This window comes from Balaenoptera musculus, chromosome 4 (assembly GCF_009873245.2).
Source record: "Balaenoptera musculus isolate JJ_BM4_2016_0621 chromosome 4, mBalMus1.pri.v3, whole genome shotgun sequence".
In the NCBI taxonomy this organism is placed as follows: Eukaryota; Metazoa; Chordata; class Mammalia; order Artiodactyla; family Balaenopteridae; genus Balaenoptera; species Balaenoptera musculus.
In genome coordinates this window covers 6,838,905-6,864,786 of record NC_045788.1, presented here as the reverse complement: position 1 = coordinate 6,864,786, position 25,882 = coordinate 6,838,905, and the positions used below count along the sequence as shown (strand labels likewise).

General features: G+C 36.9%; 2 protein-coding genes across 2 annotated transcripts in view; one reads left to right on the top strand and one right to left on the bottom strand.

Moving 5' to 3' along the window:
* Positions 1-8,856, top strand: part of RAB5A (RAB5A, member RAS oncogene family) — a 30,737-nt gene extending 21,881 nt beyond the window's left edge. Inside the window, exons 3-6 of the mRNA XM_036850435.1 lie at positions 2,903-3,054; positions 3,362-3,484; positions 4,949-5,042; positions 8,105-8,856. Coding sequence (XP_036706330.1) covers positions 2,903-3,054; positions 3,362-3,484; positions 4,949-5,042; positions 8,105-8,220 — 485 coding nt within the window. The 3' untranslated portion in view covers positions 8,221-8,856. The remainder of the gene's footprint in view (positions 1-2,902; positions 3,055-3,361; positions 3,485-4,948; positions 5,043-8,104) is intronic.
* PP2D1 (protein phosphatase 2C like domain containing 1) overlaps positions 8,788-25,882 on the bottom strand; it is a 41,092-nt gene continuing 23,997 nt past the window's right edge. The window contains exon 3 of the mRNA XM_036850785.1: positions 8,788-10,519. Coding sequence (XP_036706680.1) covers positions 9,711-10,519 — 809 coding nt within the window. The 3' untranslated portion in view covers positions 8,788-9,710. The remainder of the gene's footprint in view (positions 10,520-25,882) is intronic.

Sequence of the window (25,882 nt, the reverse complement as noted above, 5' to 3'; positions counted from 1 at the left end):
TTTGGCTGTGTTGGGTCTTCGTTGCTGCACGTGGGCTTTCTCTAGTTGCAGCGAGTGGGGGCTACTCTTCGTTGTGGTGTGCAGGCTTCTCATTGCGGTGGCTTCTCTTGCTGTGGAGCACAGGCTCTAGGCGGGCGGGCTTCAGTTGTTGTGGCTCACGGGCTCCAGAGCGCAGGCTCAGTAGTTGTGGCGCATGGGCTTAGTTGCTCCGCGACATGTGGGGTCTTCCCGGACCAGGGCTAGAACCCGTGTCCCCAGCATTGGCAGGCAGATTCTTAACCAATGCGCCACCAGGGAAGCCCGACACTTGATAAATTTTAAGGAAGAATTCTGCGTGTATATTAGGAATATTGACTCAAATACCCTTTTGTAATTTATTTAAATAATGCATGATTTTTCTTTTTTAGCCTACTGGTGTAATAGTTTTATATTTCTGAAAGAAGTGGTCATTGGCTGTTATTCTTTTGATATATTGGTTGGAATTTCTTTTCCTGTATCTTGTCACTTTTGTACGTGCCTTTATAAAAAAGAATTGGTATCCTTTTGTGACATCTTTAACTGGTTTGAGAATCAGATTATATTTCCTTTAAGGCAGCATAATTAATAGTTCTTTCCCTAAGCCTAGAATTGACTTATGGAAGTGTAAATGAATCTTTTTGCTACCAGTGTACTTTGTGGTTATGGAACAGAGAAAACAAAGTTTGAATGCAAATTATAATCCAGTTTTTTTCAAGTTGCATCAAACTATACTTGAGAAAGGGATTATATTTTGTGATCCATTCCTTACCTTTTATCCCCTTTTGTTAAAAAAGGAGTTCTGTCTTAGGGCTTAATTTTTTTTTTTTTTTTTTTTTTTTTAGGGCTTAATTTTAAGTGTTTAAAAATACTGATTCTGCATGAGAACTTTTCGTGACTGGGAAAAAGTGACATAGTACTTTCTTGGTATCCTTTATCATAAATACAGGATTTTTAAAAATGGATATTTTTGCTAATTTTGGACGGTAAAAGAAGTTTGAATTGGAGTATATTTTAAATATGACTAGCCAATTGTGAGAATTCACAGAACCCTTAATAGAATTAACTCAAAATAAAGAAATTTCCAATCATGATGGTTGCAAAATTGAGAAGATTATAGTTTGTTGATACCAAAGCCAGTACAGCAGTCAGTTGACCTCATAAAAATAGCACAGAAGATGTAAATCAAATTAGACTTGGTTTATTCAGCACATTGGTATTAACTAGTAAATCTCTTAAGATTGACATCGCTCGTAAACTGCTACAATTTACAGGATTGGATCATAATTCTCTTGCATGGGAGGACAGAGTTTTTGAAAACTTTATAACTTAATTCTATGCCAGTTTCAGAGGAGTTGAATACACCTTGAGCTGAAAGAAAAAAGAAGGAGCATACCAACTAATATTGAGTGATAGAGCAGCAGGGTTTAACTACTAAAGTTAATGAAGGAAAGGAACTGTAAGGTGTGCTTACTGTTGGCCAGCATGCTGGGGAAAATGGCTGTGTGTAGTTCTTTGGTGCAGCTAACAACATTTAAAAACTTACTCTAAGAGTTATATTTTAAAGTTCAATTCACTTGATTATAATGTACCTCTTATAAATCAATTTCTTATTTTCAGAAGTATCCATGTGGTGTCTTTCCTGATGTTTATTCTTAGAGCCAAGAGAATCATACTTATAATAGACATTTTACTTCATATTGTTCTCAGGAAGCAATTGAGAAAATAAATGATACAGTAATTCTTTGCAAGATGTGACAGCAATCTCTTAATTTTAAAAGGAGGAATATCATTATAAAATGCTACTTTCTGGGCTTCCCTGGTGGCGCAGTGGTTGAGAATCTGCCTGCTAATGCGGGGGACACGGGTTCGAGCCCTGGTCTGGGAAGATCCCACATGCCACGGAGCAGCTGGGCCCGTGAGCCACAACTACTGAGCCTGCGTGTCTGGAGCCTGTGCCCCGCAACGGGAGGGGCCGCGATAGTGAAAGGCCCGCGCACCGCGATGAAGAGCGGTCCCCGCACCGCGATGAGGAGTGGCCCCCGCTTGCCGCAACTAGAGAAAGCCCTCGCACGAACCGAAGACCCAACACAGTCAAAAATAAATAAATAAATAAATAAATAAAGTAGCTATAAGAGCACCCAAGCCCTTACATTAAAAAAAAAAAAAAAAAAAATGCTACTTTCTTATTAAGATTAAAATCTCAGAAAAGAACAGATGGAAAAAGTACAAATCAAAATCCATAAGGCAAGGAATGAAAGCTAGGAGTTAATATTGAATCTCTATTAAACATTAAACACTAAACATAAACACATTAAACATAAAACATTAACACTTAATTAAAATTAAGTCTAGGTTGAGGTAATAACGATTACAAAAATTAGTGTCGATGTTTTGATGGAATAATATAAAAAATATATTGATTAGTGGTAATGGACTGGGACTAAATTCCCAGATTATGCCAATTAAGCCCAGGAGAATGGAGCAAGAGGTATGCTGTTGTCAGTATAGATGGTAGTTATAGGTATGCTGATCCACCTTCCCCCCGTTTTTTCAAGAATATCAGTATATATATTTCTTAAATCATGTGACAATTTAAAGTTTTTAAATACACAATTTGTAAAACAATTTAAGAACTTTAAAAAACTTATTTAATATTACAACACACTTTTTAAGAATGTAGGAAACACTTTAAAGCTGTGATTTTACTATGAAGGTTTTATATGTAAGCATATATTTATCTAGCTTTGAAGCATAGATCTTAACAGGTATTTAAAGCCACTATTAACTGTGGGTACGCAGTATATCAGGTTTCTAGGTGTTTTCTGTAGTATTAAAATATTAGTAGGAAAATGATAAACTTATTGCAGACATTTTCTTCTTTCAGCTGCTTTTCTAACCCAAACGGTGTGTCTTGATGACACAACAGTAAAGTTTGAAATATGGGATACAGCTGGTCAAGAACGATACCATAGCCTAGCACCAATGTACTACAGAGGAGCACAAGCAGCCATAGTTGTATACGATATCACAAACGAGGTAAGTGAAAATGCATTCTACAGTGAAACTTGTTTGAATATCCGTTTTTGGTATTCAGAATTTCAATTATAGAAAAGATTTTTTCTTAATCTTCTTTTGTTAGCCAAGCATGACATTTTTGCCAAAGCTTTTATGCAATAGAGAGGCTGATTTTAAAAAATAAGATGCAGTTGTCTCAGCTACTACAGTAGTGCTAAGAATTGCTTTCCAGGAGTCACACTGGACAGTCTTTAAAGCCTCGCCTCACAGACACGCTCCCTAGCCATTCTTTGAGCCTGTGCCGAATAGCTGTTTCTTTGTTTCCCAGGAGTCCTTTGCCAGAGCCAAAAACTGGGTTAAAGAGCTTCAGAGGCAGGCCAGCCCTAACATTGTTATAGCTTTGTCAGGAAACAAGGCTGACCTCGCAAATAAAAGAGCTGTCGATTTCCAGGTATGTTGAATTTAACTTTCACTTGGAGGCGCATATTTTTCTTCTGTACCCACGCTTGAATTACAGTTACAATTTTAAAACGTTGCAAATGATAGAAAAATTTTAGACAGATGTGTACTATGTAATAAAATCTCATGATAAACTTGAACTTTTAAATATCTTTATTTAATTGTAATATATAAGTTGATTCAAAGATTTTGTTGACCTAAACAATTACTAAAGAAGTAATTGTTCACAAACGGTGTGGAAGTATATAAAGCAAAAGGTGATTGCCTCCTACCCTAATCCCTCCAACCCCACGTATACTTTAGTATCCTTCCTAACTTTTTTTATCTACCTATATATATATCACCACACATATACATACCTACATACACACATACATATATGTGGTGGTTCTTAAAAGGGCCTTCAAAAATAAAAGCTTTAAAAAATCCAGTGTGTATGTTATCTAATATAGCTAATTAAGAGTGTTCCCAGCTGCAAAATAAAGTACAGTCATTTAAAATAAAGCAATGTCTCTAGTTAGACATTTTAAAACTTGCCCTCCTCTGGCTCTTCAGCTTCTCTACCAGAGAAGTTTGGTTGTGGCCATTATATGTATAATATCAGTGATGGGTTAATGTTCTTTTTTGATGATGGAGTACACGTACTGGGAGAAAGGGCACTAATATTTCTTGCACCATTAGGTAGTAAACTGAGCATCTACACATGTGGTTTCATTTAATTCTGGTGACAACCATGTGAGGTATAGTATCTATTACTCTTTCTAAGATAGTTACCTCCTCAGCGTAGAGAGGCAGATAGCGCACTTACATTATAGTCACAAGTGGCCCTGTCACATAACATTTCAAAGGAACCTCATTTTTTTTCTTTATCAAATTGGAATGATAATTGGTTGTTCTTCACAACAGCTGTGAGGATCAAAGGCGATAATACACGTAAACTGTAAAGCATGACAACGTAAAGTAGTAATAGAATTTTCAAAGGAATGATTCATGACATATTCAAAATTAAAATGTTGCATGTAGAAGTCATTCAGAATTAAATACAAGGGTACCATTTAGTGGTTGAAGCCAGTGTTAAATATTTGGTTTCCCTTTACCTTCCTTGCAAATAACGAGCATAGGTAAAATTGCCGTAAAGATCAAAGAGAGTTTTATATTTAGGATTGTCGTCCCTCTCTCTGAAACTCGTCATCTGAAAGTAGATTTAATGTGAGACCAGATAAAGTAGGATGGGATAGTGCAAGAAGTTAAGGCAAAAGGGAAATTATAAACTACGCAGTACTCTTACCCTTGTTTTACTTTTAACTATAAATAATTGCTTATTATACAGTTGTTGGTTATAGGTGATCAAGTTGGAGTAGTAATAAGGAAGCCTCTTTTTTTCTATAACAAAAATAACGCAGGTATAGTAATAGTATGTGCAAAGGATATATCTCAATTTTTGTTCTATAAACAGGAAGCACAGTCCTATGCAGATGACAACAGTTTATTATTTATGGAGACATCAGCTAAAACATCAATGAATGTAAATGAAATATTCATGGCAATAGGTAAGATTAACTTTTTTGCAAACAGTAAAAATATAGGTAGAACAAGTTACACTGGGGGCATATTTGCTTTGACTGTCTTTTTTTTAATTCTTGGAATTTTGTTTTGTTTTGTTTTTAATGATTATACTACTATCCTAGATTTCTTCCAGAAGCATTACTTTGTTAGGCATATTGTTAAATTTGAAAAATTATTACCCATTAGGTTGCAGTGCTTTCAGTTTAGTTAAGTTTCTTCTAGGTGAGTGGAAACCCTGAACTTGGAGCTGATAGTTCAAGCAGATAGATTTTCTAAAGATTTCACTGAAAATTTTGGATAAATACATGTTTTTCTATTAGATTATAGTTTTTATATAAAAAGAAGATAAACTCAGTAATGTTTTTCAATGCAACATATAGGCATGATGAGATTTGTTTCTTACTGATCAATAACTATTTTCATCTCTCCTTTGCTCTGAACACTATTTTTGTTTATTTTTCAAGTTCTTTTTAAATCATTGATTACTGACAGCTATAACACAGACAAGTATATTGTACATACAGGTTTAACAAATTGTTTTAACGCAAATACTGTAATGGAGAAAGTTTCAAAGCACTGAGGCACAGAGAGAACAAGGGAAAGCAAAACAATATCCAGGCTTTCTATTGCCTCCATGGTCATTTGATCCTGCACTGGGCTCTTACCTTTCCCCTAAGTACTTTTAACTAATAATGATTGCTGTTGCACAGTTGTTGATTATAGGTAATGAAGTTGAAGCCTCCTTTTTTCTATAACAACAATTAAAATATTTTTATTGACCCTAGCCGCCTCCTAGTAGTTTTCAGGTGCAGATCCCATGGGAGGGGTCTACTGTGGTGGCTCTCACAGTCTGCTGCGTCCACACTGTCCGTGTGCCAAGCGCTCATCTCATCCCACAACACCTTTTATTATACAGCAGTGATTATTAACTGGGGTGTCCACATCCTTGGTCCCAAATAAGTATTCTTTTATACTGAAGTCATACAAATTAACCAGTTAACAGCTGATTCGGAGGCTAAAGAAAACCCAATAAGAGCTGCAGGTACTGTCATGTTATCTTTCACTAGATGAGAGAGTTTAGTGGTGGCTTCATTTAGGGAAAAACTTGCCTGTGTACTGTGTAAAATATTTTCCTGAGGAACTCAGGCTTGCATTTTATTAGGGAAATACTAGCATAGTTGTGAAGGATTATGAGACAATATATAGTTGTTGTTGTTTTTTTAATAAATGGGACAGATCACACCCACAACCACATCTGAAAAGTTAGGAAACAAGGAGATAATAGGGCCCTCAAATCAGGCTGAACTTTTAAACCTTTCTGATGCTATTAAGACTCCACCAGATGGGCTTTATTTAATTTGTACCTTTTATTTAGACTTGCTAATAAGGTTATTTCTTTCGATCAGAAAGTAGCCTACGTATTAGAGCTTTCATTTGCTTTTCTAAAATTAGAATGTTTCTTTCCTTGAAAGAAACTGCAAGTGTAAAGTGAGTTGTAACCTCTCCATTAGTAACTTAAATAAATCACACAGTGAACTCATATTTGTACTTTTGATGGGTTCCCAAGTAGAGTACACTTGTTTAGTGGGAGAGTCTACAATAAATTTATCATCTGCTTTTAATTTGATAAGGTCTTCAGTGGCTTTTTTCAGTGCACATCTTCCTTAACTTGATTCAGGATTTTTAGCTTCTCACAGTCCTAATCAATTCAGGGTCAGGTTGGTAAGCTGCAATTATTTATATACAAAGCAGATAGTACCAGCTTCGCTTTGGGTAGCACTCACTAAGATAGGAGACAGGAGACTACTTCTTTTGAGACCCCCTGAAGATATGTTTTAGTTCATCTTCACACAATAAAAATTAACCAATACAAGTTAAAGGTTCCTCATTCCAGTTTATTTCTTTCAGCCTCGTAATTTCACTCAGATCTAATTACAAAAAGCCCTTGCAGAAGTATGCCAAAGGGAGAAATGATCACTTAGTCCAAAACCTAATTTGGTATTAATTATAATAAAGTTTGTAATGTTAGCCTACTCTTTGTCCTGGCAGGGCTTTGTTTGTAAATACATTTGACTGGAAATTTACCATTTTATTACCATTTACACTACCATCCCTAGAGCCATTCCTAGAGAAGTGGCCCAAGGGAACGCTTTTCTTCCCAAACCTCAGTGCTCCTGGCTCCCAGATCCAGTGCCCAGCCCAGCATCTAGGATTCTAAAGATGATTAATGCTATTGTGGAATATTACAACATTTAGATTTTGAAGTAGATCTTGTTCAGCTTTTGTGTAACCTCACAGCTAAGGTAAAACCTAGAGTCTTACCTCAGTGATGTATCCCCAAGGCTGATAGAAACCAGTGTGCCTAGCCACCCTTACAGTCGGTGCTCTTAGAGATATTTAATGTTTAATGAATCCCAACACATCAAGGATCTTTGGGATCCAAGCAAACTACATATAGCGGGTACATTTTCTCATCAGTGGGAGCCATACTCCAGAGAACAGCTGTTAAGCTCCATAGAAGTTAGCAAAGCTAAAGCCATAACTGCCAGTTGTGGGGCTTTGTCCAAGTGTGTGGCAAGCCATGCTTATCTGGCTCAAGATTGGAAAATGTTTTTCTGAGATAGTGCCTTCAGGATCAAGTCCATGTGTATCAGGCAGAGCTACTGTTGAATCAGATTAGGATTCTTAATCAGCCACAAGAGAGGAAAATGATAGATGTTTGAAGGGTAAAGTCTATAAGTGAAGAAAATAGGAGGTACAGTCTCATGATATGGGGTAATAATTTGCACAGTAGAGGACAAGTTCTCCTGGGGTGATGGTATTTGTTTATATCCTGACTTGTTCCAGAAAGTTTGTGGCAGTCCAGAGAACATTGATGGGTTGGAGCTGAGCTTCTTTATTATAAACATAATGGCTGGCCATTATTTTTAGGAACTTACTTAGATTTTCTTTAAAGTACAACTTTTCTGGTATTGTTAAGTGAATCTATATAAAGAATTAAATACAGCTATTCTAATTGTGTTTATTCTGATAATTTATCTCTCAGCTAAAAAGTTGCCGAAGAATGAACCACAGAATCCAGGAGCAAATTCTGCCAGAGGAAGAGGAGTAGACCTTACTGAACCCACGCAGCCAACCAGGAGTCAGTGCTGTAGTAACTAAACCTCCAGTTTAAACTAACTGGAATGTTCTTCTGCTTCCTAATTGTTAATAACAGTGGAATTGGAGCATTTAACCAGCCCAGTATGACTTCCAAAAAGAAGAGACTTACGATAGTCAAGTTTCTAATACAGAATTATTTTAAGTGTTTTGAACTTAATTTTTAATAACATGCATGTGACCCTCTGACTAATGTTTCAGCAGTGAAAGGGGAAAATGAGAGCTGTGTGTACACTTACTTCCTTGGAATGTTAGTGGGACTCATGTCTCTTCACCAGGGATATAAACAGATGACTCTGAACCCATAGGTAACCAGCCAGTTCTGTGAAAAAGATTTGGAACTTACTCATTTGGGCTTTTCAAAAAAAATTCTTTCTTTGGAAGGAGGTTCTAAAGGTATTTATGCTTAGCTACGATATTCAGGCCACCTGTAATTTCTCTTAGTATCCTTATTTAAAGTACACATTCCACATTTTAACAAATTAGCCACAAGGAAACAGTCCCACATCTTCAGGGGGAAAAAATGAACATTAGTGGCATCTAAATTATAGCTAGTCCTGTTATTTTTTAAATGGGGTAAAAAAAAAAAAAATCATATGTAACCCTGTCTTATTTTAGGAATATGAAAACTGATAAAATGCATCTTAAAGAATAGTGTTCCCTTCAAACATGTAAGTTCTTCAACAAAAATGAAACAAACCAGGTGTCTGTGATTTCTGTTTAATCGCTGCTGGCCATTACATAGCTTTTGTTGTTTGGGAGTAGGGAGGGGCTTTTGTGCCCCTTGGACATAGAAATAGTCAATGCACTAACAATTATGTACATTCAAACTTGATTATTTCAAATTCGATCTTCAGCTGTACTGTAAATAGGGTACTGCATTGTAGTCTCCATATATGTTTATTACTTCTCTGTAATATTTAAGAGTTGCTTAAAAGTATACAAAATGTACAGTTACTAAAACAGCTAATTTTTTCCTTCTCTCCCCCTTTGAAAGGAAGGGGCTTGAATTGTTCCTACCTGGCTAGAACCATAATAAACAATGTACCAGTAATTTGTAACATAAGTATTGGATATGTTAGTAACAATCTTGCAGCCTTGTTTTCCAAAGTTCATTTTATTTTGATCAGTTCAGTATATTGCACTAATTGTTTTAGGTATTTTCATTATATGAAATCTACCATGTGTCAGAGATGATTTAATCTATTTAAATGTTGAACTGCTAGCAGAACTTGTACATTTACAGTAATTCAAAATTAGTAAGGAAAACAGTTCACCAGTGTTTAGTTTTATATTGAGGTGCTCAGGTTGGAATAAAGTGGTATAAAAAGCAGGTACTGGTTTTTCTCTTTTTTGGCATGAAACAGTGAACATATATAAATGGTACTGTATAACCCACAATCTGCTTTTATATTTCCTTTACTACATTCTTAAAAATGATTTGTGTGGTGTTGATATGTTATCCTAGCATCTGGTTCACTGAAGAATTGTCGTCATGTTTTTGCTCTCTGGAGATACTCACTTCCATTGAAAAGCGTGACCATGACTGTAATGTTGTCTCTGGAGCCAGCCGCCAAAGCAGCACTTACAAGTTCATGGCTGATATACTCAGCAGCACCTCCATAGAAACTCTTAGTGCATGATCCTTTGTCTTTTTCACTTGAGTCTTTTGGCACACCATCTACACTGGTCGGTCCCTCAGTTTCTTTCTCACTGCAAGGATCACGCTTAGTCATTTTTGGTGGAAATGTTCCTATATTTTTAAGGTTACGAATAGAATATTTTGAATCTGACAAATTTTCTTTTGAATTTATAGTTGACGCACGTTCTTCAGATTTGCACTGAAACACTATGTGGATGTTAGTTTCTGGTTTAGATGTGTTTCGTTCATCGATTGGGAAAAGCAGAGACCCTTTGGATGGTGACAGTTTGTCTCCTGTGATAGAACACTGTGCTTCTTTATATACTTGAAAAGCTGTCATTGTCAGTGCAGTGACTTCCTTTGTATCCAGAACTTCCCAGAGTCCATTAGTAGCTAAGATAAGGAATTGACATAAGTCATCTATAGGCACAGAAATAGTTTGAGGCGCTGGAATAATGAATTTTTTCAGTTGGAGATCTCCATGAAATCCAAGTCCTCGTGTGGTTTTTATTTGCCCTTGTAGGAGCCCGTATGGTTCATGTGAACTAATTATTGCTCCGTTCTGAAGTACTCTTCTTCTTTCATCTGTGTTTCGTGTAGTGTGTTCTTTGGTTAGGCAGAAGCCTTTCCCACTTCTGCATAAGACTGCTTGCACATTACCTAAAAGATTATTTTTAAAAATTGATCCTCGAGATTTATAACCATTTATATCAAAGCATGCTGTTAACTTCATAAATAGAAATCAGGCCGCTTAAAAATATTTTTTAAATATATGTAGTATTGATATCATTATTAGAAGAGTTACAGTAATTCAGATTTCAAACTGGGGGGCTAATTTATTCCTCATTTTCAAGCAATTTAGTGTTTAAAATACTGAATTTAGTATTAAAATAACTGAAACTACAGATAATGAAAAATAAGTAATTTTTTTATGAAGCATCTTCTGAGTGTTACATATTTGTAGAATCAAGAATTGAACTTTGGGCTTCCCTGATGGCGCAGTGGTTGAGAATCTGCATGCTAATGCAGGGGACACGAGTTCGAGCCCTGGTCTGGGAAGATCCCACATGCCACGGAGCAGCTGGGCCCGTGAGCCACAACTGCTGAGCCTGCGCGTCTGGAGCCTGTGCCCCACAACGGGAGGGGCCGCGATAGTGAAAGGCCCGCGCACCGCGATGAAGAGTGGTCTCCGCACCGCGATGAAGAGTGGCCCCCGCTTGCCGCAACTAGAGAAAGCCCTCGCACGAACCGAAGACCCGACACAGCCAAAAATAAATAAATAAATAAATAAAGTAACTATAAAACAATTGAATTTATAAAAAAAAAAAAAAAGAATTGAACTTTTTTATAACCAACATATTCCATAGAGCAGACATTTTAAAAATGTTTTAATAAATGCCTTTTCAATTAAAAATACAAACTTTGATTTTTTTCTAAGAGTGCAGTTTGGTAAATTTTTAATTGGTCAAAGTTAAAACCTGAATATATTATAGGTATGGGTGATTAAAAAACTAGAAAGCCACTGTTAATGTCCATCTTATTAGGTTTGTTATGTGTGTTAAAAAGAAATTAAGTCAGCCTCGTGAAGAAAAAAATAGCGTGTTATTAATGTATTGAATGGATAATAGCTAACCAACATTAAACCCTTTGATTGAAAACTCAGGTATTAAAAATTGTAGTTTGTTCATGGTTCAGATGAACCTGTGATGTGTGCTTTATTAAAATCTTAAGAAAATCTGAACATAATGCTCTGAACAGATTGAAGGATGGTTGTATTACCAAAATTTTCTTTGGTATACAAAAAAAGACACAGAATCTTTTAGTTTGTTAGGAAAAATTGACTTTCCCAAGTTTTTAGGAACATAATTGTATATTTATAATACCTATGAGAGTTAATATTGCTGGAATCATAGGCAAAATTTACGTTAGAATATTCTGATTTCAAACATGGCACCGTACTTGGAATCAGAATTTTGTTGTTGCAGGCCTTCATTTCTAATCCCTTAACGTTTTAGGTAAAGGGATTTAGGTTTCAGAAGGTAAGGTTCACACACCTAATATGTTGGACAGAGCCTGAGCTGGTGAAGCATTAGTGTCAGGCATAGAGTGAGCCTATTGGCTCATTTACATAATGGCAATTGTTAGTATCTGAGCTGTTGGATGGGACCAAAAGATGATTGTGTGGAAAATATTTTGGAAACCTGATAGCTGTATAAATGATAGTCCTCAAAACTGAATGACCTCTTTTATTTGTGGTTTGGTTATTAATATTTTCTATTAACTTTTTTGCTGGTCATACTGTTTACACTCTGCAGAAGAGAAATCAGTAAAATAATTCTTGACTTCTGCTGAGTTTTAAATTATTATTGTACCAGCAAAGCAGCATGGGTTGGTATTGAACATGCCAACTGGGTAGACTGAATTGTTCTCTTAGGAGAACATACGGTTCAGTTCCTCTTTTAAATTAGAAAATTTCTTTGTTTGTGTACCTACACGTATAAATAGTGCGACCCAAACACAGGGGGTCTGTGCTCTGGAAACACAGGGGCTCAAAATAGTCAATCCACTGACTTCTAAACGTTTTATTTGCATGTGGCAAGCCAAAGCTCACTCAGCAAAAAGAAAAAGCATTGTGTTTCTTCTGTGTGATTTGAAAAGCATTTAATATGATTATGTAGTTACAGTGGAAGGGTAATACATTGGTATTTTGATTTTAGTTGCCTCTGCAGAGAGCTTGGCAAACATACCTTATGTACTACTCTTTGCCTTTTTTTTTTTAATTGCTGTGCTACAGAGTAGGAAATGCCATTTTCGTTGATTTTATTATTGTGAACATCCCTTAAGCTCAGCACAATAAAATTTTCTAGAAAATGAGGACAGTAAGTAATGGCTGCAGGTTTTGCCCTGCCATTGACTTGCTATCTGACTTTTGAGTTATTTAATTACTTGGACAGTTTATTCATCCTGATAAATGGTGCCTTCTGACTAACTCACATCCTTAACCTGTGTGAATTTGCATGAAGGAAGAAGAAAGTGAAGGAGAAGTACCCAGTGTTTCTCAACTATTCGTGCATAGCTCAGGAAATAGAGGATAATAAGAGGCCCTGGAAGAGAATCAATGGAATAGACATGGCGAAAAAGTGCATATGCAGAGTTAATAGTTCTATTTCCTGAACCTCGGGTTGCATGTGCTGTCAGTTGCAATCGGGGTTGTTGAAAGTGGTTGTCTACATTAAGCTGAAAGCTAGAATAGAATAATGAACAAAGAGCTTCAAGGAAGATGGGAAATTGGAGGGAGATTTTAAAATAACACTATATCCGTGTGTCTTGGAGAACTGAAGGAAGAGAGAGGAGCAAGACATGACAGTTTGAGAGAGAGATTGGCTTTAAAGAAGGGTTCCTGTAATATCTGTTTGGAGGAAATGAGAATAACTAAGCAGTGAACTGTGATGAAAAAGACCTTTACACAAAAGCATAATGAATCTGAGCATAAAGAAGTATTTAAATTCCTAGACACAAAGTTACCAGCTTTCAGTAGTTGGAGAGATGGTGCTGTTCAGAAAAATGTTATCGAACAAAAGTGGAGCCTGAAACTAACAACATTGTAAATCAACTGTACTCCAATTAAAAAAAAAAACGGAATAGTGTTACTGGAAGGGCAACATGTTTAAGGATATTAATGGGAACTAAAATGAACTGCTTTGAGATGATATTTAAGCCTTTTTAAGATGACACGTATGGGGGCTTCCCTGGTGGCGCAGTGGTTAAGAATCCGCCTGCCAATGTAGGGGACACGGGTTCGAGCCCTGCGCCAGGAAGATCCCACATGCTGTGGAGCAACTAAGCCTGTGCGCCACAACTACTGAGCCTGGTCTAGAGCCCACGAGCCACAACTACTGAAGCCCGCGTGCCTGGAGCCCCTGCTCCACAACAAGAGAAGCCACCGCAATGAGAAGCCCGCGCACCGCAACGGGTAGCCCCCACTCGCCACAACTAGAGAAAGCCGGTGCGCAGCAACAAAGACCCAACTCAGCAATAAAATAAATAAAATAAAATAAAATAGATGATACGTATAGTCAGGCAAAGTGTTCCTTATGCAGAAGGCAATGACATAACTGCCTTCTGAAATTGCTGGGTTGTCTCTTTGTTTGTGAAAAGGAGGAGTGTGCCTGTCAACTTCAGAATGACCTCTAGAATCCCAAACAGAATTCTAGATCTGAATGGGCAAGATCTTTTTTTTTTTTTTTAGATGAGGCCATGAAGGTCATTTACTGTTGAAAATAATGGAAGTTTTAGGAAAGGACTGGAGGAAAGAGAAATGTTATATGGTGGTGAGAAAAGGAAACATCCCTAGGATGCATGAGTGCCCTGGATAAAAAGATGGCTTGGCTTAGAAGCAGCAGCATGGGGAAGAGGAAAGACTTGAGAGCTCAATACTTGGGACTTCAATCCCAGTTTTGTCTGTGTGACTTTCATTAAGTCACTTTATTTCCGTGAGTAACAATTTACCACCTGCAATGTTTTTTGTCGAGTTTATATTTAAGAAGGTAATTTAATAAGTAGACACTTGACAAAGGTTATTTTCCTTTGTGTTCCATGAAGGGGGAAAGCAGGTGAAGAGAGTCTATCCAAAAGAGATTGAGATGAAGCTATGGATGTTTCATTTCAGACCCATTTAAAAAAAACATAAAATCCTTACAAAGAGTTATAGGCTTAAGGGAGTAGGGAGCAGGAACTTGGAACTTGGGAAATGAGGAAATAGTTATTGGAGAAAGAAAAAGGAGCAGTTGAAAAGCAGCATAAACAAACTAAGGGAATTTAAACCCTAGTGAAGTATCCCTAAAATGGAAGCATAGTAGAATTACCTGTAGATGAGGTTAGGAAAACAACTTATATCCAGTTTTTTCAGGATTCTGATTTTGGCAAAAGAGGCTGAAATTGTATGCATGGGTGCCAGGTTTTGACTCTACCTACTGGTGATTAGCATGAGAGCCTTATTGATGTGGAGCTAGTTTTCACTGTATGTTCAGAAGATTCCTTTGATTGTTTTGTAAGATGTGTGAGTATGAAACTCATGTTCACCATTTTCCAACTGGAGCCTAACAGTACTTCACACATCAGTCTCAACTATCTGTCAAATATTTGTTGATTTTATTCTCAGAATCCAGTTTGTATATATGTGAGTCCACATGTATACAAACCAACATACCCCAAAAAAGGGAGATGGGGAAGGAAAAGTCTATAAAAGGTCAGTGTTATTTAAGAATATGTATATGTGTATGTGTATAAATATATATATATATATACTTTTTTTTTTCCCCCTGCTTAAGATAAAGTGATTCTGGAGTTGAATTAGGTTTTAGGGGAAAAAGATGGGGCTGGAAGTAATTTTAAAAGCAACTTATTAAACCACTAAGGACAATCACATCTAGAAAGGAAAATCACAACAAATGAAAAGATCTGCAAACACAGCATCAGTTGTGAATGAGGAAGGTGAAGACACATAAGAATGAAGGGACACCTTAGAAACAGGAGGCTGCTGGTGTTCATTTGAAGTAATGAGACTTTAAAGGACATGGGTTCTGGCTCACTTACTAATGATATAACCATATATAATAAGACTTTGGTGAGCCTCAAGCTTCTATTAAAATGGGATTATTCTTACCTCACAGGTTGTGAGGATTAGATAAAGGAGTCATTGGTAACCTTGAGAGGAAGAGAGAAGAAAGGGGGCTTGAGGAACAAATAAAGAATTGTGAGGGCTTCCCTGGTGGCACAGTGGTTAAGAATTCGCCTGCCAATGCAGGGGACATGGGTTCAAGCCCTGGTCTGGGAAAATCCCACATGCTGCAGAGCAACTAAGCCCGTGCGCCACAACTACTGAGCCTGCGTTCTAGAGCCCGTGAGCCACAACTACTGAGCCCACATGCCACAACTACTGAAGCCCACGCGCCTACAGCCCATGCTCCACAACAAGAGAAGCCACTGCAATGAGAAGCCTGCGCACCACAATGAAGAGTAATCCCCTCTCGCTGCAACTAGAGAAAGCCCATGCACAGCAATGAAGACCCAGCGCAGCTAAAAATAAAAAAAAATTTTAACAAAAGAATTGTGAGTAATAGGGAAGTAGTGGGTAAAGTCATGCTTGGCCTCTGGATCTAGAGTGAGCTCACAGGACAGAGAACAAGGACACTAGGGGAAAAAAGGTAGTTTCTTGGGCCTCATTAAAAGAAAGTATTAACAAATATGTATAATCTAGACATAAAGATACTGGAATAGCAGACACACTAAAACACTCAAATATTATAAAGGAGCAGTAATGTGCCAGTGTGGGTCTTGGATTGACTCTCCCACTGAGAATAGGAAAATATCCTGGATAACGTATATACTTTTAGGTCATATACATTGATGAGCTAGTAAGAAAGTAAAGAATTCTCCCATCAAAAGAATAATGGCTGAATCCCAGAGTATGCCAAGAGCAAAAGCCAGTTTTTACCTGAGAGCATTTATTGAGCTGAATAAATGAGCTTAGACTTTTCAAGGGGTTATGGAACAGGAAACAAAACCTAGGGCTTGTTCAAGGTGGGGAAAACTAGTGGTTCTCCCCAACAAAGCTAGGAGCCCAAAGAACCATGCCCTCACTGAAACACTGAACCGAAAATAAATATATGCTTCTCACCCACCACGCAGACTGCCAGAATAATGGACTATTTCAAACTGATGCTGAACAGTGGAGGAAAGAAAGGGAACCACAAAGAATTTGGAACCACCAACCTTTGTGTATGTGTAATCTGGAAAATCTCAAATTGATTATTTAACTCAGATTGATAGTGTTAACAGGCAGGGATCAGGCAGTAGTCAGTGCATAGTCAGGATGACACAGGCTTCAAATAAATCCCCCGAAATATAAATTATAGGGGATTTTTCTGCTTCTGGCCAAGATAAAATAACAGTGACTGGATTTACCCTTTCATCTGTGTTGAGACAGAACTGAGAGTCCAGGGAGAGCAAGGCACCTAGAGTTCACCTAGGAAAGAGTACCAGAGGGAAGGATGTTGCACAGAGACTGCCAGAGATCTGAAGAGAAGCCTCCTCAAGTGTTTAGTAGGTTACTGATCAATGTGTGTGTTTGAGGAAACCACCTAACACTGGGAAAGAACTATCTGAGAAGGATTAGAGAGAGTGAGTATGATTTTATTTGGAAAAAAAGAGTCTTTGTAAGTGTAATTAAGTTAGGGTCTTGAGATGGATTGTCCAAGTTGGTCCTAAACCCAAGAAGTGTCCTCAGAAAAGGGAAGAGACCCACAGGGAGAAGAGTAGGAAGCTAGTGAAGATAGAGGCAGAGATTGGAGGAGTTTTTTGCAGCCACAGGCTAAGGAGTGCCTGGAGCCACTAGAGGAGCTGAAAGAGGCAAGGAAGAATTCTTCCCTGGAGACTTCAGGGGAAACATGGCCTTGCAAACACCTTGATTTTGGTCAACTAGCCTCCAGAACTGTGAGAATGGATTTTCGTTGTTTTAAGCTGCCAAGTTTCAGCTAATTTGTTATGGCAGCCCTAAGAAACTAAAACAGCAAGCATGCAAATAAGTAGGGAAATACTACCCATAATAAAATGAAAAATCAATTGAAACCAACCCAGAACTGACGCAGATGTTGGAATTAGTAGGCAAGAACTCTCAATGTTATAAGTGCATTGCCTGTGTTCAAAAAGTTAAATACAGACGTGGAAGATAATTTTAAAAATCAAACTTCTGAAGATGACAAATACAAAATTTAAAATGAACAATACACTGGATGTGATTAACAGCAGATTCAATATTGCAGAAGAAAAGATTAGATATTGCAGAGTAAGGATCTCTGAAAATCTACTCCTCAGTAAAAGGAATGAGAGCACTGGCAAAAATTGTTAAAGTCAACTTTTCTAAAATGCTGGAAATTAACCAAAGGCTTGCAAAAATCTGAGAAACACTGAAGAGAAACAACTGACCAAAAAAGTAGGTAAAACCAAGTGGTCATGGCCTTGTAACTTGGCCTACTTCCAACCACTTCTCTTCAGCTCTGCAATAGCCTTGAAAACCAAACATTTTATAGTGATGCTAGCTCTGAAAATCTACAGTCTAGCAGCCTCTGCAGGAGAAAGGATGGCTTTGGACCTCCCTAAAAATATCTATCCCTGGAGAATTGTCATTATGTGAACTATCTTGCAATTCCCTGAAGAAAGCTCCATTCTCAAATCTTGTCATCATTTGACTTGACTCAGAGCTTACTATATGCAAATAACTCATCCTCAGCGTGTTTGCCAAAAACAATCAGCAGCAATTGTTTAAAATCACACTTGCCTGAGGCAGTGAAAGCATCTGGGGATGACAAGAGGCTGACCCCCCAAAAACTATAAGAAAGAGCTGAGGAATGAGAACCTATAGAGGATTTTGAAAAGCTCAAACATACTCCTGGGAAAACAGAAGAGCATGCACATGTGCAGGCTGTACACATGCCCAGGACCTGAACAAGCCTTAATTTCTCACCTATGGCTAATCTTGATGATTGACCCAAGTAGGAAGTAAAAGCATAGGCAGAGTTGTAAACTGCCTGCCATTTTTTACAAGACAAGCCTCAAAAAAGACAGCACCTCAGCAAAGACTGGAAGACATACATATTAGTAGTAGGTATTTAAGGAAATCTCCATCTAGTCCTTAGCTGAACACTAAGATAACCAACCAAGCAGAGACTTTGTGTCTGCACACGACAGAATATAGACTCTACAGAATTAGTTCATAAAAGTCACAAAACAAACAGTAGCAACAACAAACCCTGGAGAGGGAGGGTATCTATATTATTTTAAATGTCCAGTTTTCAACAAAAAAAGAGTAATGAGAGAGTAATGAAACATAGTAATGAAAGCATAGCCCATACACAGGAAAGAAAATAAGTCAATAGAAACTGTCCATGAGGAAGTCTAGGCATTAGAATTAACTGGACGAAAAGTGTTTTAAAATTTATCAATATGTTTAAAGGAAAATGGGGCTAAAAATTAAAGGAAAGCATGAGAACAATGATCCACCAACCTAGAGACTATCAATAAAGAGATGGAAATTATAACAAAGAAGCAAATCGAAATTCTGGAGTTGAAAAGTACAATGTCTTCAATGAAAAATTCACTAGAATGAGCTCAGCATCAGGTTTGATCTGGCAGAAGAATCAGCAAACTTGATTGATAAACTGAGATTATCCAGTCTGATGAATAGGAAAAAAAAAAAAAAGAATGAAGTAAAGTGAACAGAGTCTCAGAGACTTGTGGGACACCATCAAGTATACCAACATATGCATAATGGAAGGAGAAGACAGAAGTGGGAAAAAAAGAATATTTGACGAATAGCCAAAAACTTCCCAAATTGGAATAAAAGCATGCAAGAAGCTCAACAGACTCCAAAGAGTATAAATTAGAGGTCAGTATTTAAACACATCATAGTCAAACTGTCAAAAGACAAAGAGAAAGAAAGAATATTGAAAGTAGAATGAGAAAAGTGGTACATTACATACAGCAAAGGGATACTCAGTAAGATCAACAATTATGTCTCATCAGAAACCATGGAGGCTAGATGGCAATGGGATGACATATTCAAAATGCAAAACTATCCTTTTAAAAATGAAGAAATTAACACATTCCCAGTTAAAAAGAGACTGAGATAATTCATCATTAGCAGACTTTCCATACAAGAAATATTAAAGGAGTCTTTCAGGCAAAAATGAAAACACTAGATTGTAACTCAAACCCACACAAAAAAAGAAAGGTAACTACAGTTGTCTTTTAGTATCTGGGGAGCACTGTTCTAGGACACACAACAGATCTGTGGATATTCAAGTCCAATAGACAGCCCTCCATATCTGTAGTTCCACATTCACTGATTCAATCAACCATGGATTGTGTAATAGTGTGTTTACTATTGAAAATATTCTGCATATAAGTGGACCCACACAGTTCAAACTCATGTTGTTCAGGGGTCAACTGTATATAGGTACATATAAAACAGTAAAAAATGTATTTTATTTTTAACACTTTTATTTTCCTGTCTTATTTAGAAGAAAGCTGCATAAAACAATAATATAAAACTTTATAGGCTTGTAATGTGTAAAGATGTAATTCTATAAAGTAAAAAGAAGGCTGGAGGAAATAGAGCTATATTGGAGCAAAGATGCCATATATATCTTTTGAAGTTAAGTTGGCAATACAAGCCAAATTGTTTCTAAGTTAAGATTTTATTATCATCCTCAGAATAGCCACTAAAAATATATATTTTTAAATATATAGTAAAAGAAATGCAGGAATTAAAATGATGTACTAGAAAATATCTAATACAAAATACTCTAATACTCATCAAGAAAAAGAGGGAGAGGACTCAAATCAGTAAAATTAGAAATGAAAAAGGAGAAGTTACAACAGGCACTGCAGAAATACAAAGCATCCTAAGAGACTACTACAAACAACTCTATGCCAATAAAATGGACAACCTGGAAGAAATGGACAAATTCTTAGAAAGGTATAACTTCCCAAGACTGAATGAGGAAGAAATAGAAAATATGAACAGACCAATCACAAGTAATGAAATTGAAACTGTGATTAAAAAATCTTCCAACAAACAAAAGTCCAGGACCAGATGGCTTCACAGGTGAATTCTATCAAACATTTAGACAAGAGCTAACAGCCATCCTTCTCAAACTCTTCAAAAAAATTGCAGAGGAAGGAACACTCCCAAACTCATTCTATGAGGCGACCATCACCCTGATAGCAAAACCAATGATACTACAAAAAAAAGAAAATTACAGACCAATATCACTGATGAATACAGATGCAAAAATCCTCAACAAAATACTAGCAAACAGAATCCAACAACACATTAAAAGGATCATACACCATGATCAAGTGAGATTTATCCCAGGGATGCAACGATTCTTCAATATACGCAAATCAATCAATGTGATACACCATATTAACAAATTGAAGAATAAAAACCATATGATTATCTCAATAGATGCAGAAAAACTTCTGACAAAATTCAACACCCATTTATGATAAAAACTCTCCAGAAAAGTGGGCACAGAGGGAACCTACCTGAACATAGTAAAGGCCATATATGACAAACCCACAGCAAACATCACTCTTAATGGTGAAAAACTGAAAGCATTTCCTCTAAGATCAGGAACAAGACAAGGATGTCCACTCTCACCACTATTATTCAACATAGTTTTGGAAGTCCTAGCCATGGCAATCAGAGAAGAAAAAGGAATAAAAGGAATACAAATTGGAAAAGAAGAAGTAAAACTGTCACTGTTTGCAGATGACATAATACTATACATAGAAAATCCTAAAGATGCCACCAGAAAACTACTGGAGCTAATCAAGGAATTTGGTAAAGCTGCAGGATACAGAATTAATGCACAGAAATCTCTTGCATTCCTATATACTAATGAAAAATCTGAAAGAGAAATTAAGGAACACTCCCATTTACCATTGCAACAAAAAGAATAAAATACCTAGGAATAAACCTACCTAGGGAGACAAAAGACCTGTATGCAGAAAACTATAAGAGACTGATGAAAGAAATTAAAGATGATACCAACAGATGGAGAGATATACCATGTTCTTGTACTAGAAGAATCAATATTGTGAAAATGACTATACTACCCAAAGCAATCTACAGATTCAATGCAATCCCTATCAAATTGCCAATGGCATTTTTTACAGAACTGGAACAAAAAAATCTTAAAATTTGTATGGAGACACAAAAGACCCCAAATAGCCAAAGCAATCTTGAGAGAAAAAACGGAGCTGGAGGAATGAGACTCCCTGACTTCAGATGATACTACAAAGCTACAGTAATCAAGACAATATGGTACTGGCACTGGCACAAAAACAGAAACATAGATCAATGGAATGAGGTAGAAAGCCCAGAGATAAACCCACGCACCTATGGTCAACTAATCTATGACAAAGGAGGCAAGGATATAAAGTGGAGAAAAGACAGTCTCTTCAATAAGTGGTGCTGGGAAAACTGGACAGCTACATGTAAAAGGATGAAATTAGAACATTCCCTAACACCATACACAAAAATGAACTCAAAATGGATTCAAGACCTAAATGTAAGACCGGACACAATAAAACTCTTAGAGGAAAACATCGGAAGAACACTCTTTGACATAAATCACAGCAAGATCTTTTTTGATCCACCTCCTAGAGTAATGGAAATAAAAACAAAAATAAACAAATGGGACCTAATGAAACTTAAAAGCTTTTGCACAGCAAAGGAAACCATAAACAAGACGAAAGGACAACCCTCAGAATGGGAGAAAATATTTGCAAACGAACCAACGGACAAAGGATTAATCTCCAAAATATATAAACAGCTCATGCAGCTCAATATTAAAGAAACAAACAACCCAATCCAAAAATGGGCGGAAGACCTAAATAGACATTTCTCCAAAGAAGACATACAGATGGCCAAGAAGCACATGAAAAGATGCTCAACATCACTAATTATTAGAGAAATGCAAATCAAAACTACAATGAGGTATCACACCAGTTAGAATGGGCACCATCAGAAAATCTACAAACAACAAATGCTGGAGAGGGTATGGAGAAAAGGGAACCTTCTTGCACTGTTGGTGGGAATGTAAATTGATACAGCCACTATGGAGAACAGTATGGAGGTTCCTTAAAAAACTAAAAATAGAATTACCATATGACCCAGCAATCCCACTACTGGGCATATGCCCTGAGAAAACCATAATTCAAAAAGAGTCATGTACCACAATATTCATTGCAGGTCTATTTACAATAGCCAGGACATGGAAGCAACCTAAATGTCCATCGACAGATGAATGGATAAAGAAGATGTGGGCACATGTAACAGTGGAATATTACTCAGCCATAAAAGGAAATGAAATTGAGTTATTTGTAGTGAGGTGGGATGGACTAGAGTCTGTCATACAGAGTGAAGTCAGAAAGAGAAAAAACAAATATCGTATATTAACGCATGTATGTGGAACCTAGAAAAATGGGTGCAGATGAACTGGTTTGCAGGGCAGAAGTTGAGACACAGATGTAGAGAACAAACATACGGACACCAAGGAAGGAAAGTGCAGGGGGTGGGGGCGGTAGGGTAGGTGACGAATTGAGAGATTGGGATTGACATGTATACACTGATGTGTATAAATGGATGACTAATAAGAAACCTGCTGTATAAAAAAATAAATAAAATTAAATTTAAAAAAAAAAGGATGACTAATCTTAGTTGAGGAAAAAGAAAAAAGAAAGCAGTAACAGAGGAATAGAAAAACAAAAGAGATATATATAGAAAACAAACAGCAAAATGTCTGACATATATCCTACCCGATAATTAATTACATTAAATGTAAATGAATTAAATACTTGAATCAAAAGGCAAAGATTGGCAGAATGGAAAAACAAACAAACAAACATGGTGGCAGGCTGAGTAGAATCCCCAAAGATATCAGAACCTAATCTCTGGAGCCTGTAAATGTTACCTTATATGGCAAAGACTTTGAAGATGTGAATAATGATCCTGAGATGCTTAACACTGGATTGTCTGGGTGGGTTCTAAATTCAACCACAAGATGGAGATTTGGCTACAGACACAGAAGAAGGAAATGTGCATATGGAGGCACATTTGAGATCAGAGTGATGTGGCCACAACCCAAGGAATACTGGCAGCCAAGCAGAAGGTGGAAGGAGCAAGGAACAAATTCTTTCCCGCATCCTCTGGAGGGAGCACTGCCATGAAGATACTGGGCCAGTTATGCTGGTTTAGAACTTCTTGAACTGTAAGAGAATAAATTTCTGTTGTGTAAGCCACAAAATCTATGGTAAATTTGTAACAGCAACCACAGGAAACGAATACAAACAAGATCCAACTATATGTTCTCTAAGAAGACACTTGGTTCAAAGACAAAAAGATGGGGAGAAAAGGCTATATCAGTGAATATACTAAAAACCATTGAACTGTAGACTTTACCTGGCTGAATTGTGTGCTTTGTGAATTGTATCTCAATAAAGCTATTAAATATAAAATCATTGGGGAAAAGGATTTAAGGGATCAAATAAGAATCCCATATGTTTAAAAGGGACTAGTGTGGTTAATTAGAAATGTAAAAATTTGTGGTTTATTTGATGTTATGAAAAAAGTGTAATTATGTATACTGTAGCAATATGTTTGAGTTTTAATCCTGTGAGGATTAACTGAAATAAAATAGGAGAGCACCAGGAGAAGTGATAAAATGCAATATAAGTGAGAAGTTCTAAGAACAAAAAGTCAAGAATGTCTGTTTGGAAGAATCTTTTAACACATGCACAAATTCAACACTTATTCAATGACTGTATCACCACACCCATCTTTCATTATAAAGTGAGGTGGAGTTTTCTTGGTTTTAATTCCAGAGTTGTGATGATACTGGTATTTGACAAATTTCAAACATGAAAAATGAATTCCCTTGCTATCTTTATAGGTCTTGTTTTATAAAATACAAAACATGCCCTTGATAAATTTGTGTGAACATTTATTTTTTGTAACTCATTTAAATTACTTTCTTTTAGGAGCACTTTTGTATCATAAACCATGACCTCCCTTTCACAAGTTGGATTTTTTTCCCCTACTTATTTGTGTCTGTTAGAATGAAGGATGCCCAAATGAAAACATTTTAACACAGTTATGTATGTAAGCCTGTAAATTAGATCCAAAAAATGTTTGACCTGGAAATTAGAACCTGCCAAACAACAGTGAGCTTGGAACTAATGAATCATAGTAAACTGAACATTTGATGATAGTATCTACTTATTGAGTATCTCATATATTTTCCTTTAATTTTCCAGGAACCATGATATCAAATGATATTTTCTAATAGAAGTCCCAAGTCCAAGGATATGGGTCAGTTCCCAGATTAGTCTGAAATCTGAAAACTCTCCATCCATGAAGTAGGCCTGCTCTGAAGCACTTTGGAACCTCAGGGTAGAGCCTGAGAAATGGCAAATGCTCCGAGGAAATTGGCATTGCACTTGGCTCCATGGTATTGCTTAATCTGGTGTGCTCATTTTGGGCTCACAACCAGAGTTAGATCAGAAACAGGCCGGCTTCCAGGGACCTTGACATTGTGATGGTCTTGGTGAGTATATCTGGCCCTGGTGTGGGCCAAAGTCCCACTCCCTGAGGCCCAGACTCCTCAGACTCTGGAAGCAATCCCCTTCAGAGGCAGTTTGATTTCCAGCTCCAATTCCTATTACCTCTGACACCTTGAACAAATAATTTCACCTCTCCGAGTTTCTATTTTCTCATTTGGGCAATTGGGTCAACACCACTTAGAAATGGCGGCAGGGGTTGGGAAGGAGAACAGATGTGGTTTAAGGGTCCAAACTTGCAACAAGCAGTAAATACATCTTACAGGTCTAATGCACAATATTGGGAACAGAGAGAACGTATATATTTTAATCATCAAACTTGCTAAGAGACTGGAACTTAAGTTTTTTCAATCACTATAAAGAAATGATGATTATGTAATGTGATAGAAGTGGTAATTATCGCTACAATGGCAATCATGTTACAATATAAAAATGTATCAAATTAACATGTTGTGCTTCTTAAACTTACACAATGTTACATGTCGAATATATTTTTTTAAAAACAATACTTAGATATCTTTAGATATCAGAGTTCTTGGAAGACTACATGAGAAATTACTCTGTACGCAATATTCAGTGAGTGGACACTGTCATTAATAATAATTCTACCGAGGAAAGGGGTGGTGGAGCCCTAGTTAAGCATCTCCTGGAAATGAGCATGGAACTCGGGTTAACTTGGCTAAAACTGTTTTACCTCTGGGCTGTCCATTTTGGCAAGCTCCTTAGCTAGAACTTTAGCACCGCATGTCAAAAGAATTGCTTCTTGAAATAAAATTAAAAGAATCCAGCCAAAATTTTTGGAGAAGGAAATACATGCCTATAAAACTGAATCATGAA